Source organism: Thermobia domestica, chromosome 9, assembly GCF_964235325.1.
Source record: "Thermobia domestica chromosome 9, izTheDome1.hap1.1, whole genome shotgun sequence".
In the NCBI taxonomy this organism is placed as follows: domain Eukaryota; kingdom Metazoa; phylum Arthropoda; class Insecta; order Zygentoma; family Lepismatidae; genus Thermobia; species Thermobia domestica.
This window is the reverse complement of record NC_137462.1, coordinates 209,086,843-209,113,443: the sequence shown is the minus strand read 5'-3', so window position 1 is coordinate 209,113,443 and position 26,601 is coordinate 209,086,843. Positions and strand designations below refer to the sequence as shown.

General features: G+C 35.1%; 1 protein-coding gene across 1 annotated transcript in view; it reads right to left on the bottom strand.

The window, feature by feature from the left end:
* LOC145660574 (heterogeneous nuclear ribonucleoprotein U-like protein 1) overlaps positions 1 to 26,601 on the bottom strand; it is an 82,216-nt gene that overhangs the window by 47,143 nt on the left and 8,472 nt on the right. The window contains exons 3-10 of the mRNA XM_081725806.1: positions 24,139 to 24,284; positions 21,276 to 21,343; positions 13,574 to 13,716; positions 12,626 to 12,722; positions 12,389 to 12,501; positions 7,914 to 8,174; positions 5,338 to 5,460; positions 1,120 to 1,248 (exon numbers count right to left, since the gene is read on the bottom strand). Of these exons, the coding sequence (XP_081581932.1) occupies positions 1,120 to 1,248; positions 5,338 to 5,460; positions 7,914 to 8,174; positions 12,389 to 12,501; positions 12,626 to 12,722; positions 13,574 to 13,716; positions 21,276 to 21,343; positions 24,139 to 24,284 (1,080 nt within the window). The remainder of the gene's footprint in view (positions 1 to 1,119; positions 1,249 to 5,337; positions 5,461 to 7,913; positions 8,175 to 12,388; positions 12,502 to 12,625; positions 12,723 to 13,573; positions 13,717 to 21,275; positions 21,344 to 24,138; positions 24,285 to 26,601) is intronic.

The following is a 26,601-nucleotide window of genomic DNA, read 5'->3' as shown; positions in this document are numbered from 1 at the left end:
CAGCTACTGTCGGAACGAGTTTAAAATTAAATATCCAAAATGTTATTTAAAAAAAAAAAAAAAAAAAAAAAATCAACTCTGGATATGCGTAAGATTTTAAGACTACGAGATTTTCCCTTCTTACAAATATGGTTATATACTGCTATGAAAATGCTACACATCATTTACTAATTTTAAACTGATCCTGGAAACTGAAATACTGATTACTATCCAGATCGAACAAAATAAACTCAATTTCTAGACTAGATATGCATAAGCAAAAATAAGTTTTATATGTTTTCTCTTATCGTATGAAATAACGTTCACAAACTCAAGACTAGGTTAATTGGTAAGTTAACCATTTTTGCCAATCAATGAATTTCATTCCACATTTGAAAACCAAACATTCGGAAGCATATTTATATTTCTAAATAAAATGCAATCATTTATTATACACACAAACGACTGATAGTAAAACTAAGATTAGGTATTTATTTACGTCTGTAGTATACTATCAAGGTAAGATATTTAAAACTACAAACTATGAACTTATCTTTTAAACTGAACTTCAACTCAATTTAACAAACAGGATCGGATCTGAATTTAATTACTAGTTTCTTAAATTCTATATTTATTAGCATTTCTCAAAGAACCACACCGAATGCGACAAATCCCACAAAACTAATGCCTATTTGGCTCAACACTAGATTATACTAGTACTTTCGAAACTCCATACGAGTTTAATCCTTTACTATGGAACTGCACCTTAAAATCTCCTACGACGTTATCTCGTACATATATATACACACAGACTATTTGTATTCTTTTCATGGTTTTTAAATACGTAAGATTACCATAATGATATAAACTCCTTTTATGCTTTTCAATTACGTTAATTTGCTCACTAAACTTATTCGTAAAGCTAACTACGTTTTACCAAAAGCTTAAGCCAACGACAGTAAAAAAAGTTACAATGTAGACTGTTTAACATGTTTATACGTCTATTCGTTGACTGGACATTTAATATTTCTCCAACCATAAGGAACTGACGAAATTATGAGTCATTTGGGAATCATAATGAGAAGACAAGCTGTCAAGTGTATATAATGACATGAGAATGATGTATTTGAATAACTTTACCTGATCCAAAATGTAATTTCGTCGTCGACGGCCGCCCATATCAAGCAATTTATTTAAACATTTTGTACATTTGTCGATGAGGACATCCCAACGACCCGCGTAATTACGCTTTCTCGGTAACCCCATAACCTGTAAAAACAGAGCTATATTAGTGTATGTTACTTTTGATGAAAAATCTTTTATGACTTCTACTACACCAGTTCCTCCTATTAAAAGTTATCAAGTTTAAAAAAACTTAGTGACACTCGAAATTTTATCAACTAAAGTACAAACAGCTAATGAGTTGTAATGACACACAGTATTTTGAAAACAATGCGAGAATAGATGGTTCAAATGGGGTTGCATTACTACACATCTGTTTATTATTTAGTTTCTATACAATAGTAATATATACGGAAAGGGTGCTCGAAAACAACTGGTATTGTGTTGATAGTTAAAAAAAAGAAAAACACTCCACAAACACACAGAATTATTCAACTATGAAGATTTCGGTGAAAAGTTACCGTATTTAGAAGATAATCAACAGGATGTAGTTTCACACTCAACGTTAGTTTTCTGGAAACATCAGTACTGAAGAAGGCAACAACCTTTTGCTGAAACGTTCATAGATACTTCTGAGTACTTCTGGAGTAAGTACTTTTTGATGAACACTGAATATGCATCCTACCACTTCAAGTAGGAATTTCAACTCTCCGTTATCCAATATGAAAATACATTTTAAAGCATCACACGAAACTACAAGAATAATCCTTGAAGTACGTATGTAATCTTTCGTGAGATTATGCCGTGTGTTTTGTTTCAGCTACTAACCTTTCCAAGTATTGAAACTGGAATTCATTGAGAATTACGGAAATAGCAGGAAGCTTACAAAATTTGTGATGTAATTTCATCAACTACTTCAACTGATAGCGCAAACTTCCTTGTTTAATGAGTCTTCAAGTTTTCTTGAGCGGGTTTAAGTCATTTATTCTAAAGTATTTTCAACAAGAGATCTCCAACAATTTCAACACACACAAACAGTTTTTAAGTTCAGAACCCTTGCATCTAACGAGTAAGGGACCTGAAATTTTGTATCTTCACTGCTTTCTTCAAATGGATCCATTTATTACATATTTCTCTGATTTGTATTTCTTCTACAACTTTTATCTGTATGAACAAAGCGCCTGAAGAAAGGCGAAAAGTTGAGAAAGGATTTTTCAGGAATCAGTACCCAAAATAAGTAAAATGATTCAAAATTCCTAAACATATTAGTATGTCTTAAATTTGTTTCGGGTGTTTGAGTTTTTCTAAGGTGTTTCACACTACTCGTCAGAATGCCTTTTGATTAATCATTTATATCATATATTACATTACAACTTTAGTATCAATTAGTCTATTGTAAGAGGTATTTATGCATTCTCTTAATGATATATACATAGGAATTAATGTGAGTGAAGAAATTAAAAAACCTTCCAGCTTCCCGTGAAGAAAGCGGTGCAGAAAACCGCAGCAGCTCTTAACCCTTTTAAGTTTTTGGGTCGTTTTCGACCGATATTGTAGTGTCTTATCGATTAAAAGAGAACTAAGAATGCTATTTAGTTCCGGTTTTTTTATTTTCCAAGAGAGGAGGCATTCAAGAAAACCTTGGAAGGGCCTATACGTTTCCGAGCGTCAGAATATAGGGAAGTATGACGTCATCATTTTACAAATTCCCCCTTTTTTACTGAGGTCTAACTTCAACATTTTTTGGTGAGCTTCTCTTTAATCCTAGAATTCTAATATTTTCCCTAAACAATCAGTGGACCAATTAGTTTTTATGAGAATTTTTTCGGATCTCTTCGTCAACATAGAAGGGAGGTTCAGAGGAACAAAAGGATAAAAAAGGGATTTTTTTGACCAAAAATCCTACTTTCGCGATTCTTGCTCCGCTCAGCTACATGATAGGGACATTTGAGTGGTACTTTCTGAAAGCCTACTCGATTCTGAAGAGAATGACGTATGAATCATCCTCCTAGGATAATTAGGGACGTGTCAGGAAATTTTTGAAGTTTGTATAGTATTCTTGGGAAATTTCGGGAATATTCGCAGAAGAGAGAAATATTTTTCCCGACCCGTCCTTAGTATTGAAGATAGGAAATTGGTGTTTGGTACAAGTAATTAGTATACTACGTAGTATTTTGAAAGTGATTTCCAGATCTCTATGTTTACCCAGGGCCGCACCAGAGGGCCCCAAAACAGAGAAAAGGGATTTTAAAGCAAAAATCCCTATTTACTCAATTTTTCCCTCTTTAGGGACGTCCGAGGGACATGAGGGTAATAAAATCTGGAAGCCTGTGCTATTCTGAAGAGAATGGTGTATGAATCGTGTTCCTACGATAATTAGGGAAGTGTCAAGAAACTTTTGAAATTTATATTGGGTATTCTGGGAAATTCTGAAAATATTCGCAGAAGAGGAAAATATTTTTCCCCTCCTTAGTGTTCAAGATAGGAGATTGGTATTTGGCGCAAGCAATTAGTACACTACGTAGTATTTTTGTAAGTGATTTCTGGATATCTATGTTTAACCAGGGCCGCGCCAGAGGGCTCCAAACCGGGGAAAAAGGGATTTTTCAGCAAAAATCCCTATTTTCCTCAATTTTTCCCTCCTTAGGGATGTCCGAGGAACATGCGGGTGATACCATCTGAAACGCTACTCCATTCTGAACAAAACTACGTATGAACCATAATTTTACAATCATTAGGGGCGTGTCAGAATTTTTTTTAAAATTTGTAGGGTGCATGTTAGGGAAATTTTGGGCGTTTTTTTGTTGCTCTCTCAACATGGGTAAAACATTTTCCCGCCCCTACTATTCAAGACAGGAAATTCGAATTTGTCACTAGTAATTAGTACACTACGTAGTATTTTTCCAAATTTTTGGAGGTTTGTGCGCAGACCCAGTGAAGCCCCAAACTTGGAAGTTTTTTTTGTAAAAAAAATCCCGATATTCCCTCAAATAATTCCCTTCTGGCATATTATATGGACATGTAAGTGGTACCATTTGAAAGGCTGTTCCATTCTGAGAAAAACGAGGTATAAACCATGATCCTAGGATAAATAGGGATGACACTGTCACTGCTTATCTGAGACTCAAGAAAAACTCCGAAAAAGGCAAGAATTTTAAAAGGGTTAAAAGGAGTAAAGATAGAAATCTGTCTATACGAAAAGCTTCCGTACAACCAGAAAACTATGAAAATAATAATAGCATAATAATAATAAAAATAATAATAATAAGCAGATAAATGAAACTTGAAACTGAAAATAATGACAACGTGTTTTCCTAATCCTGTGTACTTTTTATTATAGATGAAAATTCTGAGCATCAAAATTCCTGCTCGCTTTTAACGTGTAGAGATAATAAAATGCACCACCCTTCAAGAATGCTATGTCAAAGAAATACAAAGCTCTTTGGTTACAAGCATAAGAATCTTCACTATTCTAGTACCAAGATTCCTCTTTTATCTGGGCCCGAACACGCACACATTCCAACTCTATATCTGATTGAACTTCTTACATTACTGTTGAATATTTTTCAAAGTTGCTTTCTTCTGAACCAATTTGAACCTGGAGTAAGCCGCCTATAATTCCCTCTTTCTATTTCATTTTTTTTTTAAAGTAATACGTAAATGGTTGTGAAAACTGAATATTATGTACCACCTACGAACAATGTCTAAGAACACTTAAGTCTTGTCTTACGAAATCATTTTAGTGAAATCTATCAAAATTTTTCAAGGTATGCCAAAGTTACGCGTTCTGCGAGCTGCATCTCTTAATCCTGTATGAATTACATTCTGTTGCCAACTCTCTCTCTCACACACACATACACACACATACACAAACAAACAAACAAACAAAAAACTTAATAAACACTACTTCGATAAAACAAGTTTACCTAACTTCGTGTTTTTATAAATGACAAGAAACTGTCGATTTTTCCTTCACTTAACAACAGAGGTTAATGTGAATGATTATAAATTCTTCAAAGTAATTGGTGGTTTGAGTTTAGCGTATCTTTGTAGCAACAAGGCTATATGAAACGTTATCATTTAAACTAGTATCGGAACCACTGTAATGCGTTCAAATTTCAAGGCTCATCCAATGAAAACAGAACCGGAATACCGTTATCTTATCAAGTAATGTATCTTAAGATGTTTTCTTCCTTAGTGCTTATTGATACATGAGGTATTTACAAAATTAATTACCTTCATTTTATCTATCAAATTGTTTGTACCCAAGATGTTGTATTTCTTATCAGGATGTTTACCAGACCACTCGTTAGCCCAAACAGTTTTTCCAGCTCCAGGCAATCCACACATCATGATAATCTACAAAGAAAGACGAAGACAATCTCTATGAATACTTCAATTCTTACAATTTAAGCTAACCTACGGCCATAAAGCTACGTGTACCTAAAGAATCTTGAATTGGAACGCAGAATTAATTCGTGATGAAGCCATATTGAAACTGAAGTACTATAATGAGAAAGTAACACAACGAAAAATACATAGTAAAATTGAAACTGTATGATCAGATTTATGCAATGAAATGATAATATGGGTAAGCTTCCGCAAGCCTTCCTCATGGTGACAGTTCAACTCGGTAGGTGGCTGTCTTTCTAAACTGAAGATGACTACATCCTAGTTCCTCGAGTACTGGGTTGAAACAAAAACCATGGAGTCTTCGCGCGCTAATGGAAGGCACTTGTGCTTACCGTTACCTATAAATATCACGAATTTTAACAGAATCTACAAAACACGGACTATTCCTGCAGGCTCTGTACATGATCTCAACTTAAAAAGCACACGCATAAAATTTGCCCCTCCTTCTGAAAGCGTGGAATTAAAATCGTTAACAGATACGTGTTGAACAGCGGAAGATAGTTATATTGTAGTTTCGAAGAGATACAATTGTGCACAAATTCAGCATCAGCTCCAATCAATTTTGGCACGAAGATTACACAAAAGTTGAAGGAGTAACGAAGTTTTCTCAGTACTCATGTAGTACAGGGTGTCCAATATACAATGCCACCCGGAGTTTTGGATAGTAGAACTTCTGAACTTGAAGTGATACACGAATAATGGTTATACCAAAATGAAGCCTCGTTTATGCATATATTTTTAAACTAGGAAGCAACGATTGAAGTACACTAGGAACCACACAGTGTTGCCAGATGTAACCGATTTTTTTTTTTTTTTTGCAAAAAATGTAAATTGACTCATAAGTATGGATGTTCTGTCGTTAATTTTCAGTTTGTTTAGTTGGAGTAGCTTGAAAACTATGGAGCAGAAAAAAGAATTTTTCATTTGCACCGATAACTAATCGCATGAGGCCTCTGTAAGGGGGAACTAGGGAAATCGTAGTTTTCATAAATTAACACTCTGAATTAGCAACTTTGCTGATGTTTCAGTACATCAAAAGGTGTGTTAAGGATCCGTCTACATCATGCAATTCCTGAAAACAATGAAAAACAAACTTTGAAATTAAGATCGAACTCTTATAATATTACTGCAATGGTATAAGCTTAACATGCGAAGGCAGGAAGTGTGCACAATCTATAGAGAGACCCAAAGTTTATTGTTAATCTTACACGCAATATTCTCCCACCGCATAACTAAATACCAGTTCATTATTTCGTTGAGAAGTATATTGGAAGGAAATTTAGGCGTAGAGAATGTTATCTCAGCCTTCTTACCTTCAATCAGCGCTGTGGAATCATACTACAATTTAACGCTGTACGAAAGCATTTTTCGATTTAATAACTGTTCAGTTGAACAGTAGCTCCCACACAGCATATATGAATGTATTATCTATAGCATACAAGTATTAGTAAATTCTCTCAGGTAAGAGAAAATTACACAGAGCACTATTCTGTGCAGCGGAAAACTGATAAACAACAAAATGCTATGCTAATTTCTCCAACATAGGCCAAACTAATGTACACTCATGTCCAAAATTATTGTGGCGTATCTATAAATATGGTTGTAGGAATATAACTTTATAACGAATTCGCCCAGTATTTCTTACAATGTTGGTATGTATACAATCGGCAAAGATATGTATGTGACAAATTTCATGTCAAAATAGCAGTAAATACGAACAATAAAACGAAAATAAAACTTTCTTGTCCACTTAGCAATATTTTGTTTCTCATGCTAATTTTCGTATTTATAATTCATTTTCTATAAAATGTACCACAAATATACATTTCCCGATTATATACAAAGTATCAGTATTAATAGTACTCTGCAAAATCATTATCAAATTATATTCTTACAAGAACAGTTATAGACATGCGAAAGTAATTTTGGACATGAGTGTACTACGAATCATTTATTTTTTAAGGTCAAATGCGAACTCTAAGGCTGTTTGAGCTGTTAAATGTTCAGAGGAAAATGTCACTCCCATCTTTCAATTCTTCTGCGTTTCCATTAGATCAGAATTTCATTCTTAATTAATATTAAAAATAAAACTAATGAGACTGTTCAAGGGTCAAGACGCATAAATTCAAACGAATTTTAATTTAATTTTATCAATAGTATAACAATTATACGTTGGGGAAAAATACATTACTGTCTGCATTTCTCAAATACACAAATTCTATGAAATTTGATTTGCTGCTTTCTTGCATCTTCATTGTAAAAACATTATTCAGGAAACTAAAAACAAAATACTGGAACTAAAATTGACACTAACAACTGTCCTGTGAAATCTTTCATGAATTTCGTACCTGCAGCCCTAAGCCACAATAAGATTAGATAAATGTTCTTTAGTTACATACCTCGCAATCTTCTCTTTTCTCAGGTCGAGCTGGACCACGTACTCGATCCTCCAGTGGAACATGACCAACAAATAAATAACCCTGCAAAGGCTGAAACCATGGCTCTTCCTGACCAAAATTGCACTGAAATTTCGAGTTCTTTGTCAACACATGTGGAAATAACGCCTTGCCTTTGAGTTCTGATCTTGATATTTCATACGCAACACCCTGAGGCTGGCCGTTTAATGTGTATGATAATATGATTGGATTACTACTCAAATCCTGAAATATATATAATTTTAAAAACGTGTTAGAAATACAAATAATGGTACCATGTTAAAAAAAAAAAAGTTTCATACAAGCTTTTTCAAAAAATTTACCAATAATTTAACAAGACTGACGGGAAAAAATCATTTAAAGGCAAATTTTCGCTGAGTGCTGTCAGAAGTATCAAAAATTAGGTTAAGAAATAAAAGATGGGCTGATGAGAATAGGATGAGCAGGAATAAATTATAGAAGTAATAACTATTCGGTACGTGCAAACGTTCTACCTCCTTGTGAAAGGTATTGTGATCGAATACATAGCGCTCCACACGCTGGAATCCTTGATCATGTTACCGGGAGAACATTACAGCAGCAACAGGCAGTTAATTTGTACTAGAGGTTCATAATTGGAAAGTATTGTGCCGATCAAATGGAGACATAAGGAAAATACACTTGCTGCTTATTGTTTGTTTGAGTTTGATCGAGTAGTAGTGCGGCCGTGGCCTGCCGCAACATTAGGCAAGAGTATAGTGAGGATGCAATTGACTAAATAACTGTCGCCGCTGGTTTCCAGGATAAAGGGACGGCGACCGAAGCTGCCAAGATTGACTACGGTCTAAATGTCTGTCCGAGTTTCTCGAAAAGGATCTGAATCAAGCCCTAACTCAGTCCGAATTCAACTGTAGAGAAAGTAACGGAAACCTTCGAGGTACACAGTTCAAAAACGGACTGAAGGCTTGTGGCGTTGGATAACCAAGTTCGACTGTCGGGTTCCACATCAACCTGAGTGCAAACTACAGGGGCGAGTCACGACACGTGTTTCCTTGCTTTCCTGGTACAAAAATAACCTCTCTTTCGTGTGGATTTTCAAAGGAAATGAATGTAAGGGATTATGTAACTGTTGCAGGATAGTGTCGGTTTCTGAACTGTCTCCATCGACATCCAAACGAACTTCATCCCAACAAGTTCGATCATCATTGTGGTTGAAGGGGCCAGGCCTCGTCAACCGTCAGGAAGTTAGTATTCAATACAATAACGCTCAGCCATATACTGCTCTGACGACATGTCAAATTTATGGACTTTGCTTGGGATGTTTTACCTCACTCGCTCTATTCCCCTGATTTGGCTGTTACAGATTTCCATCTTTCTCGCGTTTTGTAATCCATTTTTACTGAAGACCTTTACTGATATGGAGACTAAAAACGTCTTACGTAGTTCCAAAACTACGGAGTTACATAGCCGTGAGATTCATCTTCTACCGGAAAGATAGCAAGAGGTCCTTGATCACGCTGGTGCTAATAGGCGGTCTTAGGTGAATTACATCTTGTTTTTCACACTTCCATGTGCATACCAACACAGGCATAACTTTTACACATATCCAGTTAAAACATATTTTGACGCTCAGCTCAAATTCTACGTTTACTGTATTATTAACAGAATGCACTCAGATGAGCATGGTATCTTCTGAGTATTTGTAAAAACTTTAAAAGCCGCTCACACTAACACAAAGTACATTTTCAAGGCTAAGACACACGAATAAAAAAATTCAGCCTGATTTTGGAAGTTCTATTTTGGTCATTCTGTTACCTGAACACAAAACAATGTACGATTACTACAGCTGACTTTCACTCATTTTAAAACAAGATAGTAATAGTAGAGTGGAGTAAAACCGATCATAATTGCGTCGTGAATGGCTGGAAGGAATGTGAGGTTCGATTATTATTTATCTTTCCGGAGACAGTAGTTCAGGTATTTACACCGACTGTGCAGAATGCATGTTACACTTGATATTTCAAATTCATTTAAAACCTCTACTCCATCTCTGGGTGCCCAGTGGTACTGATTGTTGTCCTGGTGCATACGTTGCCCTTAAGGTCGCCTTCTGTATACCATCCCAAATTTATCAGCAAACAAATTGTGAAAATGAATATGAAAATAATAATAATAACCCTAGAAGTATTAAGGGGAAAAAGCAGGTCTATTCTGCCTACGTGTTCAATTACAGGATTGTTCCCTCAGATCTATTTATTACCTTGTTCATTTAAATGTAATGCTCACTTTTGTTACTTTCATATTATAACAGCATCTGCTTTTAACTTTTATATATATATATATATATATATATATATATATATATATATATATATATATATATATATATATATATATATATATATATATATAATTCATTTGGTGCGTGCTGATTTGACATTCCTTGCTACTAGGTGTAACCCTCTTAAATTTTTGAAGTTTTGCTTTTCCCACATTATTATTTTCCAAGTGTTACTTTTGCACCTTCATACAAACACTGAAGCTTATAAGAATATTTTCTCGAGTTAGTGATATTCGTTTTATCCTCTCTTGAATGTTGTTTCCATACATGTAATATAATGAATCGTGTTACATGTAAACATTTAAAGTAGAACTACTTCAAAGGTTTCTAGTAGTTTAGTTGAGATTAAAGTAAGCTTAATTCATTACTTCACGATCACTTAAACAGCGCGTGGCAATTTAACTTTCTCCCCTTGGTAATAAAAGTAACAGACAAGATCCTGGTAATTCTGGGGATAATACTCCGAACTTCTTTTCCCCAATCTCCATTCCGTACAGAAGCTACTGAATCTTGCTTATTCCATAGTCACCACCTCACCTGAAACCGAAAAAGTTACTCAACGCACCCTGACAATATACCAAAGTGCCTCCAACTTGTACATTCTCATTACAACAACTGAGCACTCAGGCTTGATTGACACGGAACCATTTATCATACTAGTTCTCAAGCCAGGTATTTTACCAAAATGGTCCTATAACATTCTAAAGCTCCAAAAACACAGTAGAGCTTTTACACGGTAACATTTTGCTAGGCATCCTCTGGTAACGGATAATAAAAAGTATGGCATGAACTTTCTCGTCCCGATTTTTTAAACTACATCGTGGTATGCTACATTTATTAAACATTTTCTTGCGAGAGACGAACGAGTCGTATTTGAGAAAACTGTCAAAAACAGTAAACTACGTTGGATATTTTCATGGAAGTGATTTACGTAACACTATACAATTGTTAATATGAAAAAAAAAAAATACTTTTTAAAAAAAACCTGAGAATTACACGAATTATGGAACAGCCTATATATGTCTCTCTCTCTCTCTCATATATATATATATATATATATATATATATATATATATATATATATATATATATATATATATATATATATATATATGAGAGAGAGAGAGAGAGAGAGAGAGAGAGAGAGAAACTAGTGTCTTTTGCTCACCAAAATCTTCGGTTAGCTTTTGCCTGTTACCTTTGGCTAGGAGTGACTTTCTTCAATTTTGATGTATTCCCATGCATTTTAATTTCATTATCCTCTTGTTGGTATTTTCTTTTCATTCCCACGAACTTACCTTCAATTGCTGTTCCCCGCAGCACCTAATGCAAATAATGAAAACAAGCTGAAATTATGATCATCTTCCCTACAAAACCCACTATTTTTCATTGCCTTGAAAGTTTTAAGCTCAAGAGAATATTAATTTCAGTTTGTTTTCATTATCTGCGTTACACATCGCTGGGAACAACTAAGATAGCAATAAAAAGAAAAATACCAACAAGAGGATTTTTTTATTTTTATTTTTATTTTTTTTTTATTTTGGGAAATGCGACATCAACATAATGTAACCAGATAGAATAATTCTCTCAAATGTTCATTTCTAGTCAAAGGCAACATGAGAAAATTAACAGCAAATTTTAGCTGAGAAAAAGGACGTACGAAATAAACATATTTTGCTTATTATACATGCTTCCTCTATTTTCAATAATGCCTTGTGGCTATTAATAGTATTTTTGAGCTAAAATTCGGGTCAATTGTCATGTCCTTATCCATGGGCATACACTATTGGCTCGAGTTCTCGTTTCACAAGCAGAATGGAGAGGAACTCCAAATATCACTTAGTTCCTCATTCTTATTGAGTCGAGTGTAAATTAGCTGCCCAGACTATCTGAAATTTGAATGCTTAACCAGTTTATTGTAGTTTTACTTTAAATGCCAGCGCAGTTTAACTTATTTTTTCTTTTTGTGGTATTGAAGCTTTTACATAACATTGTATACGCGAGAAAAAATGATCTTATAACTGGCCTAGCAATGCCTATTTTTATTATTTAAATGCAACAGAAAACACACCTAGAAATCAATAAAAGGTTAAGTTTATCAGAATTCAAGATTACTAACCAAGAAAGCTCCAATTGTATCTCCTTGTTGAAATGGAGCACCATAATCTTTGAACTTGCAATTTGTAGAAGCTTTTCCCGTACCTCCGTACCCGTATGACAAAGGATCTTCACCTATTAATAGAAGAGAGAAGTATTATATGAGAACACAGACATGTTTGTGCTATTAAAATTTTTTACTTCGCGTCTTAAATACCTAACGTATATAATTTATTACAGAAATGAAATCAGAACTTACCTAATTGCATGGTAGTGTCATCGGTTGAAAATCCAACTCTTACTACGTGAGGACTGGGTTCATCTTCCAAGTGAGACACATCCAAATGCTCCAATATCTAATTTTAAAGGGAAGAAAAAAAAAAGTGTTCTTTACCTCAGGTTAAGAACGTTTAAATTTTTTCCCTATAAAATTCGCTTAATAAAAATAAAAATCCAAATCAGGCATTTAAATTCTAATACTCTTAACTGTTGAAATTGCAAATTTATTGGCAGAACATAAAATATCTGAACGATATTCAAACTGCCACGAATAATTTTATTTTATTTTTGCGCTTCTTAACATCCAAGTTTGACGTTCTTTATTGTAATTTGACAACATCCGAACACTAATTAAAACTGTTGTTGAAGTAATTACTGATCAAGTATTTCGCTGAGTTTCTGAAGCCTAATTAGAATATAACCACTAATGTTGAACTATTATGTGCATACTTGAGAAGTAAATAAAGTTAGTGAAATAATCCCTCATTGTAATTGTAAATTTATATTTTGTTTTGCTACTGCATTTTGTCTTCAAATCAACATGGGGCAATAAAAAGTAAAGAAGCTACATAGTTTAATATGTAGATAAAGCTCTTGAAATAATCAGGGTACAAAGTTTTTAAATCTATTACCTATTTTTATTTTATTTTTTTAACTTCCTGAATTTATAATACAAATCGTTACAAAGCCTGTTTCCGACCTATAGAAATAAATTTTATAAGCAATAACAGTGTCACTTAACACGAAGTATGTGACATCAGCGTACTGACATATCGGATTTGAACTTAGCCGTGACACGTGATGAACGTTAGTATTGAAAAATACGTTGGGGTAAGCGAATATCGAAACAGTCACTATAGATAGGGAACAATATCTGTATTACCAAATAGCTTATAAATAATGTAATATACTTTAAAAGAACACTAACCTTGACTTCGAAGAACACCTTGCCCTTTGTAAAACCATACGTCGCTCGCGCTCCTGCCCAAATGAAACCAAATCCTTGTTCGTGCATAGGAGTGGCAACGGTGAAATTTTCCTTGTCGATTACAAGATTTAAATCTGAGTCGTCTGTAATTAAAAAGGTAATACTGAAGTCTCTTGTAAGCACAGTATGACAACTTTATCTTACATTGTTTATTATATCTTGACACATCGTTCTTCGAGGCTTAATTTTCAATTTTTTCAAAAAACAAGCTTAAGATTGTCATAATTGAAGCGGTAATTTGGATAAGGGCGTATCGACCTATTTCCGGTAAAATGAGATACATATTTTCTGCAAGTTTGAGAATGTCCGTGTATGTCTAGGTGTGTTAAGGTAATATCTCTACTCCGTAGCGAACGCGTGTCTCCAAAAATAGTGTGTGAATGCGTTGGTTAATTGGATAAGGGCATTTGTTTTTCTGCTCTTCTGAAAAATCTAAGAATTGCTAGTTACGCCCTTATCCATATTTACCCCTCAATTTATCCTATCGTGTACTTTTAAAATTTAATTTGATCTTCTCGGTTTCTGGTACACACTTTTAATTAATCGTGAGAGGGACGATATTCCTGACACTATATGACTAATGATTTGACACTTAGGTGGGCAAGTGCTGAGAGTTTTGCTCTTTAATCTTTAGTCTCTGCTACATAGTTTAACAGAATTTTCCGAAATTCCGTATGATCAACTTCAAAGTGCCTTTCTCGTGATTCTTCCAGTAGTACATTTAGACAAAAGTAGGATACTAAGGACTTTAAAAACAAACTCTAGTGATACTGATGTCAATACTGACTACAGAAAACTGAAAATAAAGAGCAGCAATTCAAGCAAACAAGGTGTGGATGCTTTCAAATGAAAGGTCAATAGTAACTGTGCACTATGGAATAGTGTATTGAAAATTAAATGAGGCTATGTTAGGTTAAAGCTGTAGTGAATATGACGGCTAGTTCAGGCTTTTTTTTTTTTTTTTTTTTAATTATATCAATTGCACTTTTCTTCAACACCTCAGTTTCTACTTTCCCCGAAGTGTACTGCACGCAATTTGTTGAGTTGTCCTTTAGCTTCCAACTCATACCATTCACTTTGCTTGGAGTTACTTGGAAGAATTAAAAAATTGGTTAAATTTTCTTGATGCCAAATGACGTTATTCCATATTTTCGGGCAAGCTAGATTGAAGCGTAACTATGAAGTACTGATGGCATATCGTAATTTAGCAATATTAATGGCTTAATCTATATTGAATGGAAAACATACTTTCAGCTTTTAACAGCATTCTTCACATTTATCGAATTTCCTGTCAGAAACGTTCTTTGAGCGGATATTACCAATTGACTGACTGGGACGACTAATGGGGACGTCAGCAGCCTGGCTACTTGTTCCCGCCACGATCGACACGACTAACATAGACTGCCCAAAAGACAACCTTACATAGGAAAGAGGAAAATAAAACAAGGTAACAATATTGGAGAAAATGTAATAGCAAAACAAAATAGAATAAAAATGGCGAACAAGGAAAGAAAACCAAAGCTTGGAGAACATTAGCAAGGTCAGAAGTGTAGTAAAAACAAGAATGCGACCAATAAAACAAATTTCTTCCCCAATCCACAACCAAGTGTACGAGGCAGTCCGCGATGTTCTCAGATTTGAGTACAAGACATTCTACTCGTGTGTGTCAAATACTCAGAAGGAAGTTCAAGCGTATCAAAGCAGACGGTCCATAGCACGCAGCAACTGAGTCAGTTGCGAGGGTATTAGACAACTACACCAGTACTTCATCAAGCTGACTCGTACACATCTCCGAAGATCCACAGTCGAGCTTCACAGCGTGAAGTTTACTGTCATGTGCTTGGTTCCAAACTGCTTATCAGTGAGAGCGTATGAAGTCCAAGTAGTTACATAGACTGAAGCTACAAATAGAATGCTACAATTCAATCCAGTCAAGGCGGCGTTCTTGACAGCTGTCAATGTTAGCTTCCCTAAATGCCGAAACGTCAAGGCACCCAGCAGCCCACGAAGACAACCCTTGCTGTGTAGATAATGGAATTTTACAATAATGTCTTCAACGAGGTGGTGTTTACCGAAGACATTCTGCAGGCTCGTAACTTTTGAGAATTGGTGCAAACTAAACACAACGTACGGAAGGCGTGAGCCCACGACTGAGAGCAAGCAGTAGCTAGTTCAGCAATAAATATTAAACATGGGAGATATAGACTGAATTCTGAACCGCCCTCGTATATCAAAGGCATAACCAATAGAATTCCATCTTTAGAACAGTCCGTATAGAACAAAATTTGGTACTGGTCTGACAATGTTGCGAACTCCTACTGGTATGCCTACGAACTGATGTGCTGTTTGGCATGAAGACAAGCGAAGAGAATCTGAATGGAGACAGTACAAGAAAGAAGAAATGAGACAAAGAGCCACACGAAATGTAAGCGAGAAAACACGCACGAATGTACCACGGTCGTGTAGCGCGAGGTTGTGAGATCCAAGGTGAATTCTGAGGGAATAACACATTAAAGTATTTGATTTTTTTTTTTTCCCAGAAATTAAGATTGTTAGATTTTCACTTCATAACCTTTTTCAGACAATATTTATTACAAATATATTTTACGGCTAAACAACAACGTAGGAATAAGTGGAGTATGCTTTTATGAAACGGAAAATTTTCATCACTTGTTACGGTACCCATACAGAAGCTTGAGAGCTGCTGAACAAAGTCGCATAATGGTTAATCATAAACAACAATCCAGAGTGATTTCTTTGAAATTCAACCAGGGAATTCTTCCCAGTAAGCTGCAAAAAAAAATATTAACAGTCCATTTGGTTTAGTAATGGCGAATCATTCCAGCATCGGATTGTCACTTCAGATGAAAATCTGCTATAACAATAGTTGGATCGTGAAAAACGTCCAGGACTTTCCTAAACCACTCCCCACTCATAGAAGATGTTACAGTGTTGACCATTATGAAATAAACCGCAAACTTGTCCGCACGTATCCAACAACGGCCAACGGACATGATGTCCTCATGTTAGTTGAGTCGATTTTGACTTAAACGCCCCGTTCAGCAACGAGACTATATGAGCTCCCGCCGGGAATTGAATCCAGGTCTCCCACGCCAAAGGCGCTTACGCAAACCGCTTAGCCACGAATAAGCTTGTGTTGGATAATAGTGCTTGCCACATGTCACGCGAAGACTGCATGTTCTCTGATTAGTTATACTGTGAAATCCTTCACCCACCATACTCTTCCCCACTAACTACAACCTCTTCCGACATCTCTATTAATTTTTGAGGAAGACACTTCCAGCGTTACCAAACAATTTTGATTAACCAGAGTTGTAGTTGTCACTTTTTAGACCTTTGTATATGCCGCACCTGAGGTGAAGATTTCATTAACATCAACATAATGAAATGGCAATTAAAGCACCAAGTAATTTACCTTAATCTAGATTTACGTAAAGCTTTATATATGGAAGTCGTTCAGCGGTACTATTGCAAATTGACCGAATGGTAGCCGCCATATTCCTTTTATTGAAGTGTTCTGTGTAAAGTTCGTCAATTCTCGGAAGAGGAATTGCTTACTAATCCACTTAACTTTAATAGTCAGTAATCATTATTTCCCGTAAACAGGAGAAACAGATATGCGACTGTTCAAGAAGTAATCCAGAGAAACAGGTTTGCTGGATAACAGAGTTCCGTGAAATATTGCAGCAAAATTCCTACCCTACCATGCACTACGCAAGTAACTACTTGCTCTTTATTAAAATCAGTATACGTTAAAATGCATCCGTTAATGTATTCGTTAGTTTAGTATGATGATGCGTACTAATAATCAAGACTATTTACTACATTCATAAAAGATCATTCAATTCGCTGTAACCTAGTTACATTTAAACATAGGTTTGACATTTCATGAGCTGAACATGTGCAAGTGATTTTTTTTTTCCTTTTGTTTTGACTTCCAGCTCCACAATTATCTTTCATATTTCGAGCCGATAATTTTACCGACCGTACGATTGGTAGCGTCAGAAACCAATCAATTATTTGACAGTAGTCACAATGATTACAAGTTACAAGTGATTTAATGTGGTCAGCTTTTGCTGTTAGATTTTCTAAGAATATTACAGAAGCTCGTGCTTGGATAAATCTAACAAACTGTACAAAAACTAACTTCAGAAATTTTCTTCCTACTGCAAAAACATGGAATGTGCAACAGAAATCACATTAATGCATTTTTGAGTATTCCAACTGGTTGACAACGAATCTACACGGAATCACAAAGTTAGTTTCATTTTAGCATTTAAAAGCAACACGTCCCATCAAAAGCGATGTTTTACACTATTGAAAAAAGTATATTTTACCCTATCGCGACAGTAATTAACATTTTTGGAAACCCATGGGAATGATGGCTCAGTAGTAAAACACTGACCGCTGGTGTGAGGAGCCCCGGTTTGATTGCAAGTTGTGTCCGACGGACACACAGGGTCCGTAGGTTTTCTCGACGTTTCCTTCCACCAACTCAATCGTATTTATTACAACTTCGTGTATCTGTCAAAATATTTTATTCTTTTAATCAAATGTATGCTATAAAAAGTTCCGTATGTCTTACTGATTTTTGTTACAGTACATTTTATTTGTACAGTTATTACAAAACTGCCACAGTGACACACACGTGAAAATTGTCTTTAAATATATATATATATATATATATATATATATATATATATATATATATATATATATATATATATATATATATATATATATATATATATATATATATATATAGGGTGGGCCATTTTAATTAATCCACGGAAATATCTGAAAAATGATAAAACATAGAAGAAATTTTTGAAGTACACGTTATATATTGCTAAGGGGGAAAACCAATTCCGCCAAAAGTACCCCTCCTCGCCCCCCCTAAATGAGGGTCAGAGAGGGTAACTTTGAAATGTCAAATGGAAACATGGGTCGAGTAATACCTCGTTCGAAAGGTCTTGGAAAACTAAGTAACGCTGTACCAAAAGATGTTCCATATTGTGCACCGGTTTCAAAATGGCCGCCATAATATGGTTCGGAAACTCCAGTACCCGTAGTGTGAAAACCATGGAAGGTAAATGAATGGAACAAAATTGAAATACGTAAATATCATAGGGCATATCGAACGGTGTGGTCCCTGTGATTCCAGTGGCCTCCCTAAAGGGGTCTTGGGGGCTAACTTCAAAATTTCAAATAGTAACATGAGTCGAGTGGTACCTCGTTCGATAAATCTTGCAAAATCTAACATATTGCAAGAGAAAACGATTGATGTGAAATGGCAGTGTTCTCAAAAGGCCGCCGAAACATAGTATCCGTGTCAGAGAAAAGGTTTAGTAACCGTAGTATGAAAGCGATTGGAGATAAATCAACAAAAGAAAAACTGGAGTAGCTAACTGACGTAAGGCACATCGAGAGGTGTCGGGGTGACTCCAAGGGCAAACTGAAAGGTATCCGGGGCCAACTTGAAAATTTCAAATAGCAACTTGAAGCAAGTAACATCACGTTACATAGACAAATTAATATCAAACAGCTTCTGTAAGAAAATTTTCGACATGAGACACCGTTTTCAAAATGATCGCAAAGACATGGTGACTGTGTCTAAGAAAACGTCTAGTGGCCATAGTATGAATACGGTTAGACATAAATGAAAATAACGAAAATTAAATAGGAAAACCACGCGAGGCGTTCCAAGGCTCGAGAATAATGCAACAGAGATAAATAAATATTAGAGTAAAATTGCCATAATATATAGAGAGAAATCCAAGTCCTACAAAATAATCTCTCCCTGCGCTCTGTATGTGAGTGGGGTGGAAAGTGAAGTGAAAGCTCAAACGAGAACTGTACTTTAATTCGTAAATTAAGGCTAACCTTACAAATAGGTATGGTGTGGTTGAAACATTTGTTTGTAAGGATGACGCTGTAGTGACTAAAAAAAGAGAAACTTTTATGCAATGCGTGCTGGTTATTCAGAAAGCATTTTGGGGAGTACGTACACACCGTTTCGTCCCTCAAGCTCACAATATGACATGAATGCTAATAGTTAATCAAAATGTAATTGTGGCCATCCGCGTTAACTTAGTGCACCAATTCTCTATGCATGAAGTCTGCCTTCCAAACAGCATTGGGTAGGTCAAGCGTACGCCCGAACCGTTGTCCGGTCGGACATTGAAATTTTGAAGTTAGCCCACAAGACCCCTTCAGGGAGGCCACTGGGATTACATCATTCGATATGTCCCATGATATTTACGTATTTCAATTTTTTTCCATTCATTTACCTTCCATGGTTTTCATACTACGGGTACTGGAGTTTCCGAACCATATCATGGCGACCATTTTGAAACTGGTGCACAATATGAAACATCTTTTGGTACAGCGTTACTTAGTTTTCCAAGACCTTTCGAACGAGGTGTTACTCGACCCATGTTCCCATTTGACATTTCAAAGTTACCCCCCGTTACCCTCATTTACGGGGGGCGGAGAGGTGTACTTTTGGCGGAATTGTTTTTCCCCCTTAGCAATATATAACGTGTACTTCAAAAATTTCTATGTTTTATCATTTTTCAGATATTTCCGTGGATTAATTAAAATGGCCCACCCTATATATATATATATATATATATATATATATATATATATACTCCCAGGTCTCTCACAATCCTCCGTAAGAACTATATTGTCATTCTACTCACCTTAAATACATAAAATGAAAATTTGCTCAAGCTATTTGGAACCAACTACTAAAATCAAGCAATACTTTATCATATATGAAATTTAAAGTCGTAAAAATAATAAAATTGAAGAACGTTTACATTTTTTTCGTGTACTATAATCCACATTACAAATAAATACCTCTGTTACTGGGTTAAAAAATTTTCTACTTTACTTAGTACTAGTTAAAAATCTATTTCCTTAGTTCACAATAATGCAGTTAACATCATTGATTAAAAGGTAGCATTATTTCCTAACTATTTTACATCACTGGAAAAACATTCTCCACAGCAGCACCTTCTCATATTCATGTTTTCTTCTTTCTTCCCAATTACATTCTAAATCATATTCATCACGATTCCAATAAAGACTTTCCTGTCAAAAATTACGTTCCGTTTTACAACTAGAGAACTACATGCGCAATGTATTTAGGCAAACTGTCAATTCTTATCCATTTCTTGCATTTCTCACGAAGATTATGCACTTTTCCATGTGACAATGTATACTTTTAACGAAGAGATATCTGAACGAATTTATTTAGCTCCTATATGCCCACTACACTCTTCTCAAGCGTCGTAACAGTTTGTATAGTCAGAAACGAAAATAGCTACGCTTTGTAAGTTTATTATGGGTCAGGTTTAATCTAAAAATTGTGAAAACATCTCTGCTCTACTGATAATTTTACTTGAATGCGTGTCGAGTGCCCAACTCTCATAAGGAAATGATCTTACATTAGGAAGGCCTTGAAGAAAAGGATTAGTGCTACTTGATAAACTTAAGACCTACTAAGCTCAGTTTCCAAATTAGTTGTATTCTTTACTACCTGGAACTATTTTAATATTGCTGGTTCCTTTTTCCAGGTAATACATTATTTCAAATATAAAAATAGTATACTTACACCATCCCAAAACTACAGCGGTTTCATCCAAGTCTGGCTCGTCATCTTTCCTCTTCAACTCTGGACTTCTACAGGAAGACAAAATACAGTTGAGTTGGATTAAGAATGTAATATGTCTGCTATTGTTTCTATTGTTATACGTGAAAGAATGATATCTGCATTGATAGGGGCACGAGGTTTTCGCACTAAGAATTTGAAAATTTCGCGTTTCGTCGCATTTTCCAAATAAAATTTCGCATTTTGTAGCTACTGCGGAAAAGATACTCCCTGACATTTGTACAATTGTTCCTTTTATAAATAATCACTACAGAAATAAACTATTAATTACCTAAAAACAAAATACACTGAATATTTCACTTGACATTGTAAATTTCACTTAAGAAATTTATAGAAAATTACATTTTTTAAAATCAAACTGAAAGAAAATCATTAACTAAACTTACTATGAGTAGGAAGTTTTGCTGTGTTCTGAAAACATAAGCACAAGTTACATTTAAGCATTAAACATAAGCATGTTACATGTTTCCACATTTTCCTCCTTCATTGTTGCACGTTTGTCATTTATCACCAGCCCATACTTAAGAAAAATCCTCTCACAATTGGCATTGCTTGTTGGAAGCGACACATATATAAGTGCATTTACAACAAACTTCAGTCATCACTTCGGAACTTTTGTTCATTTAAAATATTCACTACACTGCACTTTCCAGATGAATCACTTTGTCAAAATTTCATAGGCCATTTTGTAAAACTCCAAATATGGTACTTCATAATCAGATGCTTGCATTTTTTAAATGAAGACAAAACTTGAGAAAAAATTTCCTTAACGCAACAACGTCTGAATTACTACTACATACAATTACAGAAGGATCAAACAGCTTTCCTAAAGCATCATATTTTTCTGTAGTTTGGGGGTCTTTTCTTTGGAAAGAAAGCTTCAAGAATGATCTTTCTGCATATTTTTTAAAGTCACATTCAACACTAGCCCTCTTTTCACTTGGGAACAAACGCAAGGGTGCTTTAGTTTTTTTCACCAAAGAGGTCCTGTTGCAAAACGTTCAATCGAATACTGAGTCTGTGAAGACGACTACTCAGCGATGTGATGTTGGAAATTTATCTGTCTCAGTGAAAGTTATAAAATCGACAAAGTTACCACAATTATCATTAACAAAACTGAACTGAGCCTTCAAAATTAGCTTCTTGTGTTTCAAATAACTTTTGAACGTTCCGAATCACGCAAAATACACTGTTCATGCCACGTTCTACCGTTCAATCAGTGAAAAACTCGAGTTTTTAAATTTTTAAATTTAGCGTATTGTTAGAAATTTCGCGCAAAACTGCCAATTTCGCGTTTTGTCGTGCAACGCAACCAATTAAAATATACTCAGAATATCATAAAACGTCAAGAAACTGTAAAGTACTTAATTAGGGCGCATTTCATTTTATCGCGCATTGCGAAGAACTCGTGCCTCTATGAATTGAGGATTTGTAATTTTTACATTGAAAAATCTAAAAGAATTCACAGGAATCCGACAGGAGGATTTGTATGAATAAAAGTTACCACCATTTTGTTTCAGCTTGTTAGCATGTCTAAATCGACAAATCATATGTACACGGTCCTTTTCACCACAAACATCTCAGGTCAAAATAAGCTTTTATCGCTGCGTCTCTTCACATTCTCCCATTCGAAGTATTAACTCTAGAAAATGCTTACGAGCGCAAAGAAAATAGTGCGACATTTTCTTTCAATCTGTACTAAAAAAATTATAAGTTTGAATTGTCGCAAAGGTCTTGTTCGAAACACACGAAAAGATTCCCGCAATAGGTGACCTCCGAGGTCATATATATCGCAGATAGTGACCTACCCTACATTTGCAATTAACTTACGCAGCCAACACAAAAGATACTACAATATGTAAATATGAAATGAAATGAAAAAAAAAAAAAAAAAATATATGAGTGAACGAAGAAACAGAGCACTATTTGTACCCTCATAATGATCAAGTCTGTCTATATTAATTTTCGGTCATCATTTACCAATGGTTTAGAGAAAGTTTTATTATAAGGAGAAACGAGAGGTTATTTACTGTATGAAAACTCAAGGCAACTAATTCATTACTCTAAGAAAATACGACTTACGTTTTAACTTTTTAAATTTCCAATCGGTATATGTATTCCAGTTATGTTTTAGATATACGTAAATACTAGATAATTGTTTAATCATAAAATCAATATTTTAGTAATACTATTTATACGGAACAACCTTGAGACCAAGAAAAAATCTGAAGATTCGCTTTATTACAGAAATTTTTCCATTGTTGTAATATTTTGGGAATAAGGCAAATTAAGCATAAACGCGCCGCTTGCAGCTAGAATGGATATCATCGTTGCGTTATATGTAATTATAGTATAACAATTGATTGTGACGTATTAAATATTGAAATACATTTACTGTTAAGTCACTAGGTTGAGTCTTCCAATGTGAATATTTTTTTTTTTTTTTACAAAGTGTGCGTTCATTTACATGATGTTTGGCTTTTAGTTTCATTAGTTCAGTACCGTTAACAGTATGGTTCACAGGTGGTATGTCACTAGCCGGATTATTAAGTCACCTATTGCAAGAATGGCCAAGAAAAATTAAATACCATTTACGCCTGATTGCAGAATGTTTTGTTCTATTTTATCGCAATCCAAGATATTCTATCACGGAAGTGAAAACACTTAACTATAAGCGACTTCAAAAGAAATTCAATTTTGAACGCTGCTGTACCGAAAAACTAAACTTTTAAAACTGTCGGAATTATATTAATCAGACTATCCTCTGCAATGGAGAAACAATAAAACTTAAATAATGTCCAATTACCTAGCACGTCCTCTATCCCTATCCCTCTCTCTTTCTGGACTGGGTGATCGCTTCCTTTTCTCACCTCGCTGTTCTTGCTGCTCCTGTTTAACTTGCTGCGTTTCTTCCTTCACAGTCGGAGCCTGTTCTTCCTTTACCTGCTGATTCTGGAGGGAAAAAAAAAAATCCTGGATCACAAATTACTTTCCGCATTATTTAATAATAAAACAATTTTATATTTCCCTCCACTTTATAATTCGATTTTAAGACATTAATATGATAATTCACAATCAAAAGCATTCCAATCAGAAGTTTAATAGTTGTACACAAACAGCAATCAAGGACAAACGAAAGCAGGAAACTTCGTAGTTATTCTAAAATACAGATACTTTAATAGTGAAAAAGTTAAATAGCGCTTCCATGCAGTGTATATCTCCAATTGGTCTAAATTGCCCAGGCAGGGCATGCAGAATCATTAAAAGAAAAAAGAAAGAAAAGAAAGGGCTGCTTCATGGTTAAGGATAAAAACTTAAAGCTCTAACATAATCATATTTGTGTTGGAAATAGGATTGGGCTGAAAGTGCTTACAAATATGAGAATGTCCTGTATGTAGTCAGGGAAGTAGTATGTGCAAATAAGACAATTATGATCGGTGTTTGAAGTTTAAGTAAAATCTGAGTATAGAAAATGTGCTCTAGCAGTGTAATTTTAAAGATTTATTGAAGAACGCAGGTATAGAGAATTTAGGGTTACAATTTGTACTCTTTTTCAAATTTTTCTTTTTTCATGAAAGATCACAGCCTTTACTTTTCGTGATTTAACAACCCACCTATAAAACATCTTTGCGAAACTGAAATAAAGCTATAAAGCAAATAAACTATAAAGTACTAAAGTACTAAAACTATTCAATTTCTAATAATGTTACACCACTTTCACACCTGATATTTCAAGGCTGAAAAAAGTACATAGTGGACTGAGACATTCAACTACCAGATCCTCTCCCTGGCAACGCCCCTCCCGCCCGCCACACACACACACAAACCTCTACCTTACCCTTGAGGTCCACTCATTCACATGAACTGTATCAACTCCCGCTATGCTTGGGCAATCGAATCTACATCTCTAAAGACTTATGAATGATGAATGGTTAAGACAAATGAAATATAATTTCCTAGTTTTATACTCCTCATGCTAATGCTCTTTAGGCTAAAGGAAACTGATGATGGAACATGTTTATGAAACTTTTTGTGCTCTCCGACAGAGAATCGAACCCAAGATTACGAACACTAAACGCATACGCGCTATGGTGGATACGCCAAGGACACCGATAGATTCCCGATCTACAAGGATATTACGAGAAACCTTGCACATCAATCGCAAAATAATAATAAACAGGCAAAAACAAACTCATTTCGTTCCTATTTCTTTTTACGCAACTGGGGATCGAGGTTGAAATAGAGTGCTCAGCTTTGGTGCGTATGGTTCGTGGTTCGATTCCAGCTCGACCCGAGCAGCCGTTGTGGACAAACCCTATGGATGGGTTCTCGGAGTTCGCCCATTTCCACCACTATTTACATTTCACTACTACATTCGTTATCAGCCTGCTTTAACCTACAGGTTATAACCATGTAATGTCAAACATTTTCAACTGAATTTGCCTACACCTGCAGTGAAAGTGACCCAGGCCCTGACTTTTCCTTTTGGTGCTAATGGACTGGCTCAAGTAAGTCACAGTTATGGTTCAATATTTATAAACATTTTACTGAATTTACTAAAAAGTTTCCCACTTCCACTGATACTGATGGAGCTCCAACCGGTGTCTGACGAATAACGATTTTCTTGTATGTTGTTGCAAAACTGATTTTTCAAATTTTGCAAAAATTCAATGCGTTATTCATCAGCTTCACAATACACTATGCGAAAAGGTAAAAGATGATTAAATATCACGGGGGCATGCAAATTCAGTACGTGCTAGAAGTCAACAAAACAAACTTTTCATGCTCAATCAGAAGAAAAGAAATCTGAATACAACTACTACTTTATAATGGAATAAAATGGTTCAACAGTAAGCAATTTCTAAATATTCTAGTCTCTTCTGCTAGATATAACCGAGTCTTCACAGTCATTTGGATAGGGCTACCCTCAATTGCACTGCTACTTGCTAATTTTAATGAACTCGCATTGATACGCCTTTCACTTTCACGCTCAGCACAAAGGTGAAAATAAAGTCTGTACTTATCTGCACAAGTGTCTTTCCAAACCGAATTCCCAACTACATAAACGAAAATAAAATTTTCCCTAATTTAGAAAAATGGGGGATATTCGTTAAAGGCAGTGATAAGTCTACACCGAAAAAATTTGCCCACCAGAATCGGAAAATAATTATAGTTTCTCATTTAGAGAAGTACCCGTGTTTCAGGAATGTAGCTCCTCGTATGGCAACATTGCCTTAAGCTACCCTTATAAAGCATGCTTCTCAATTGA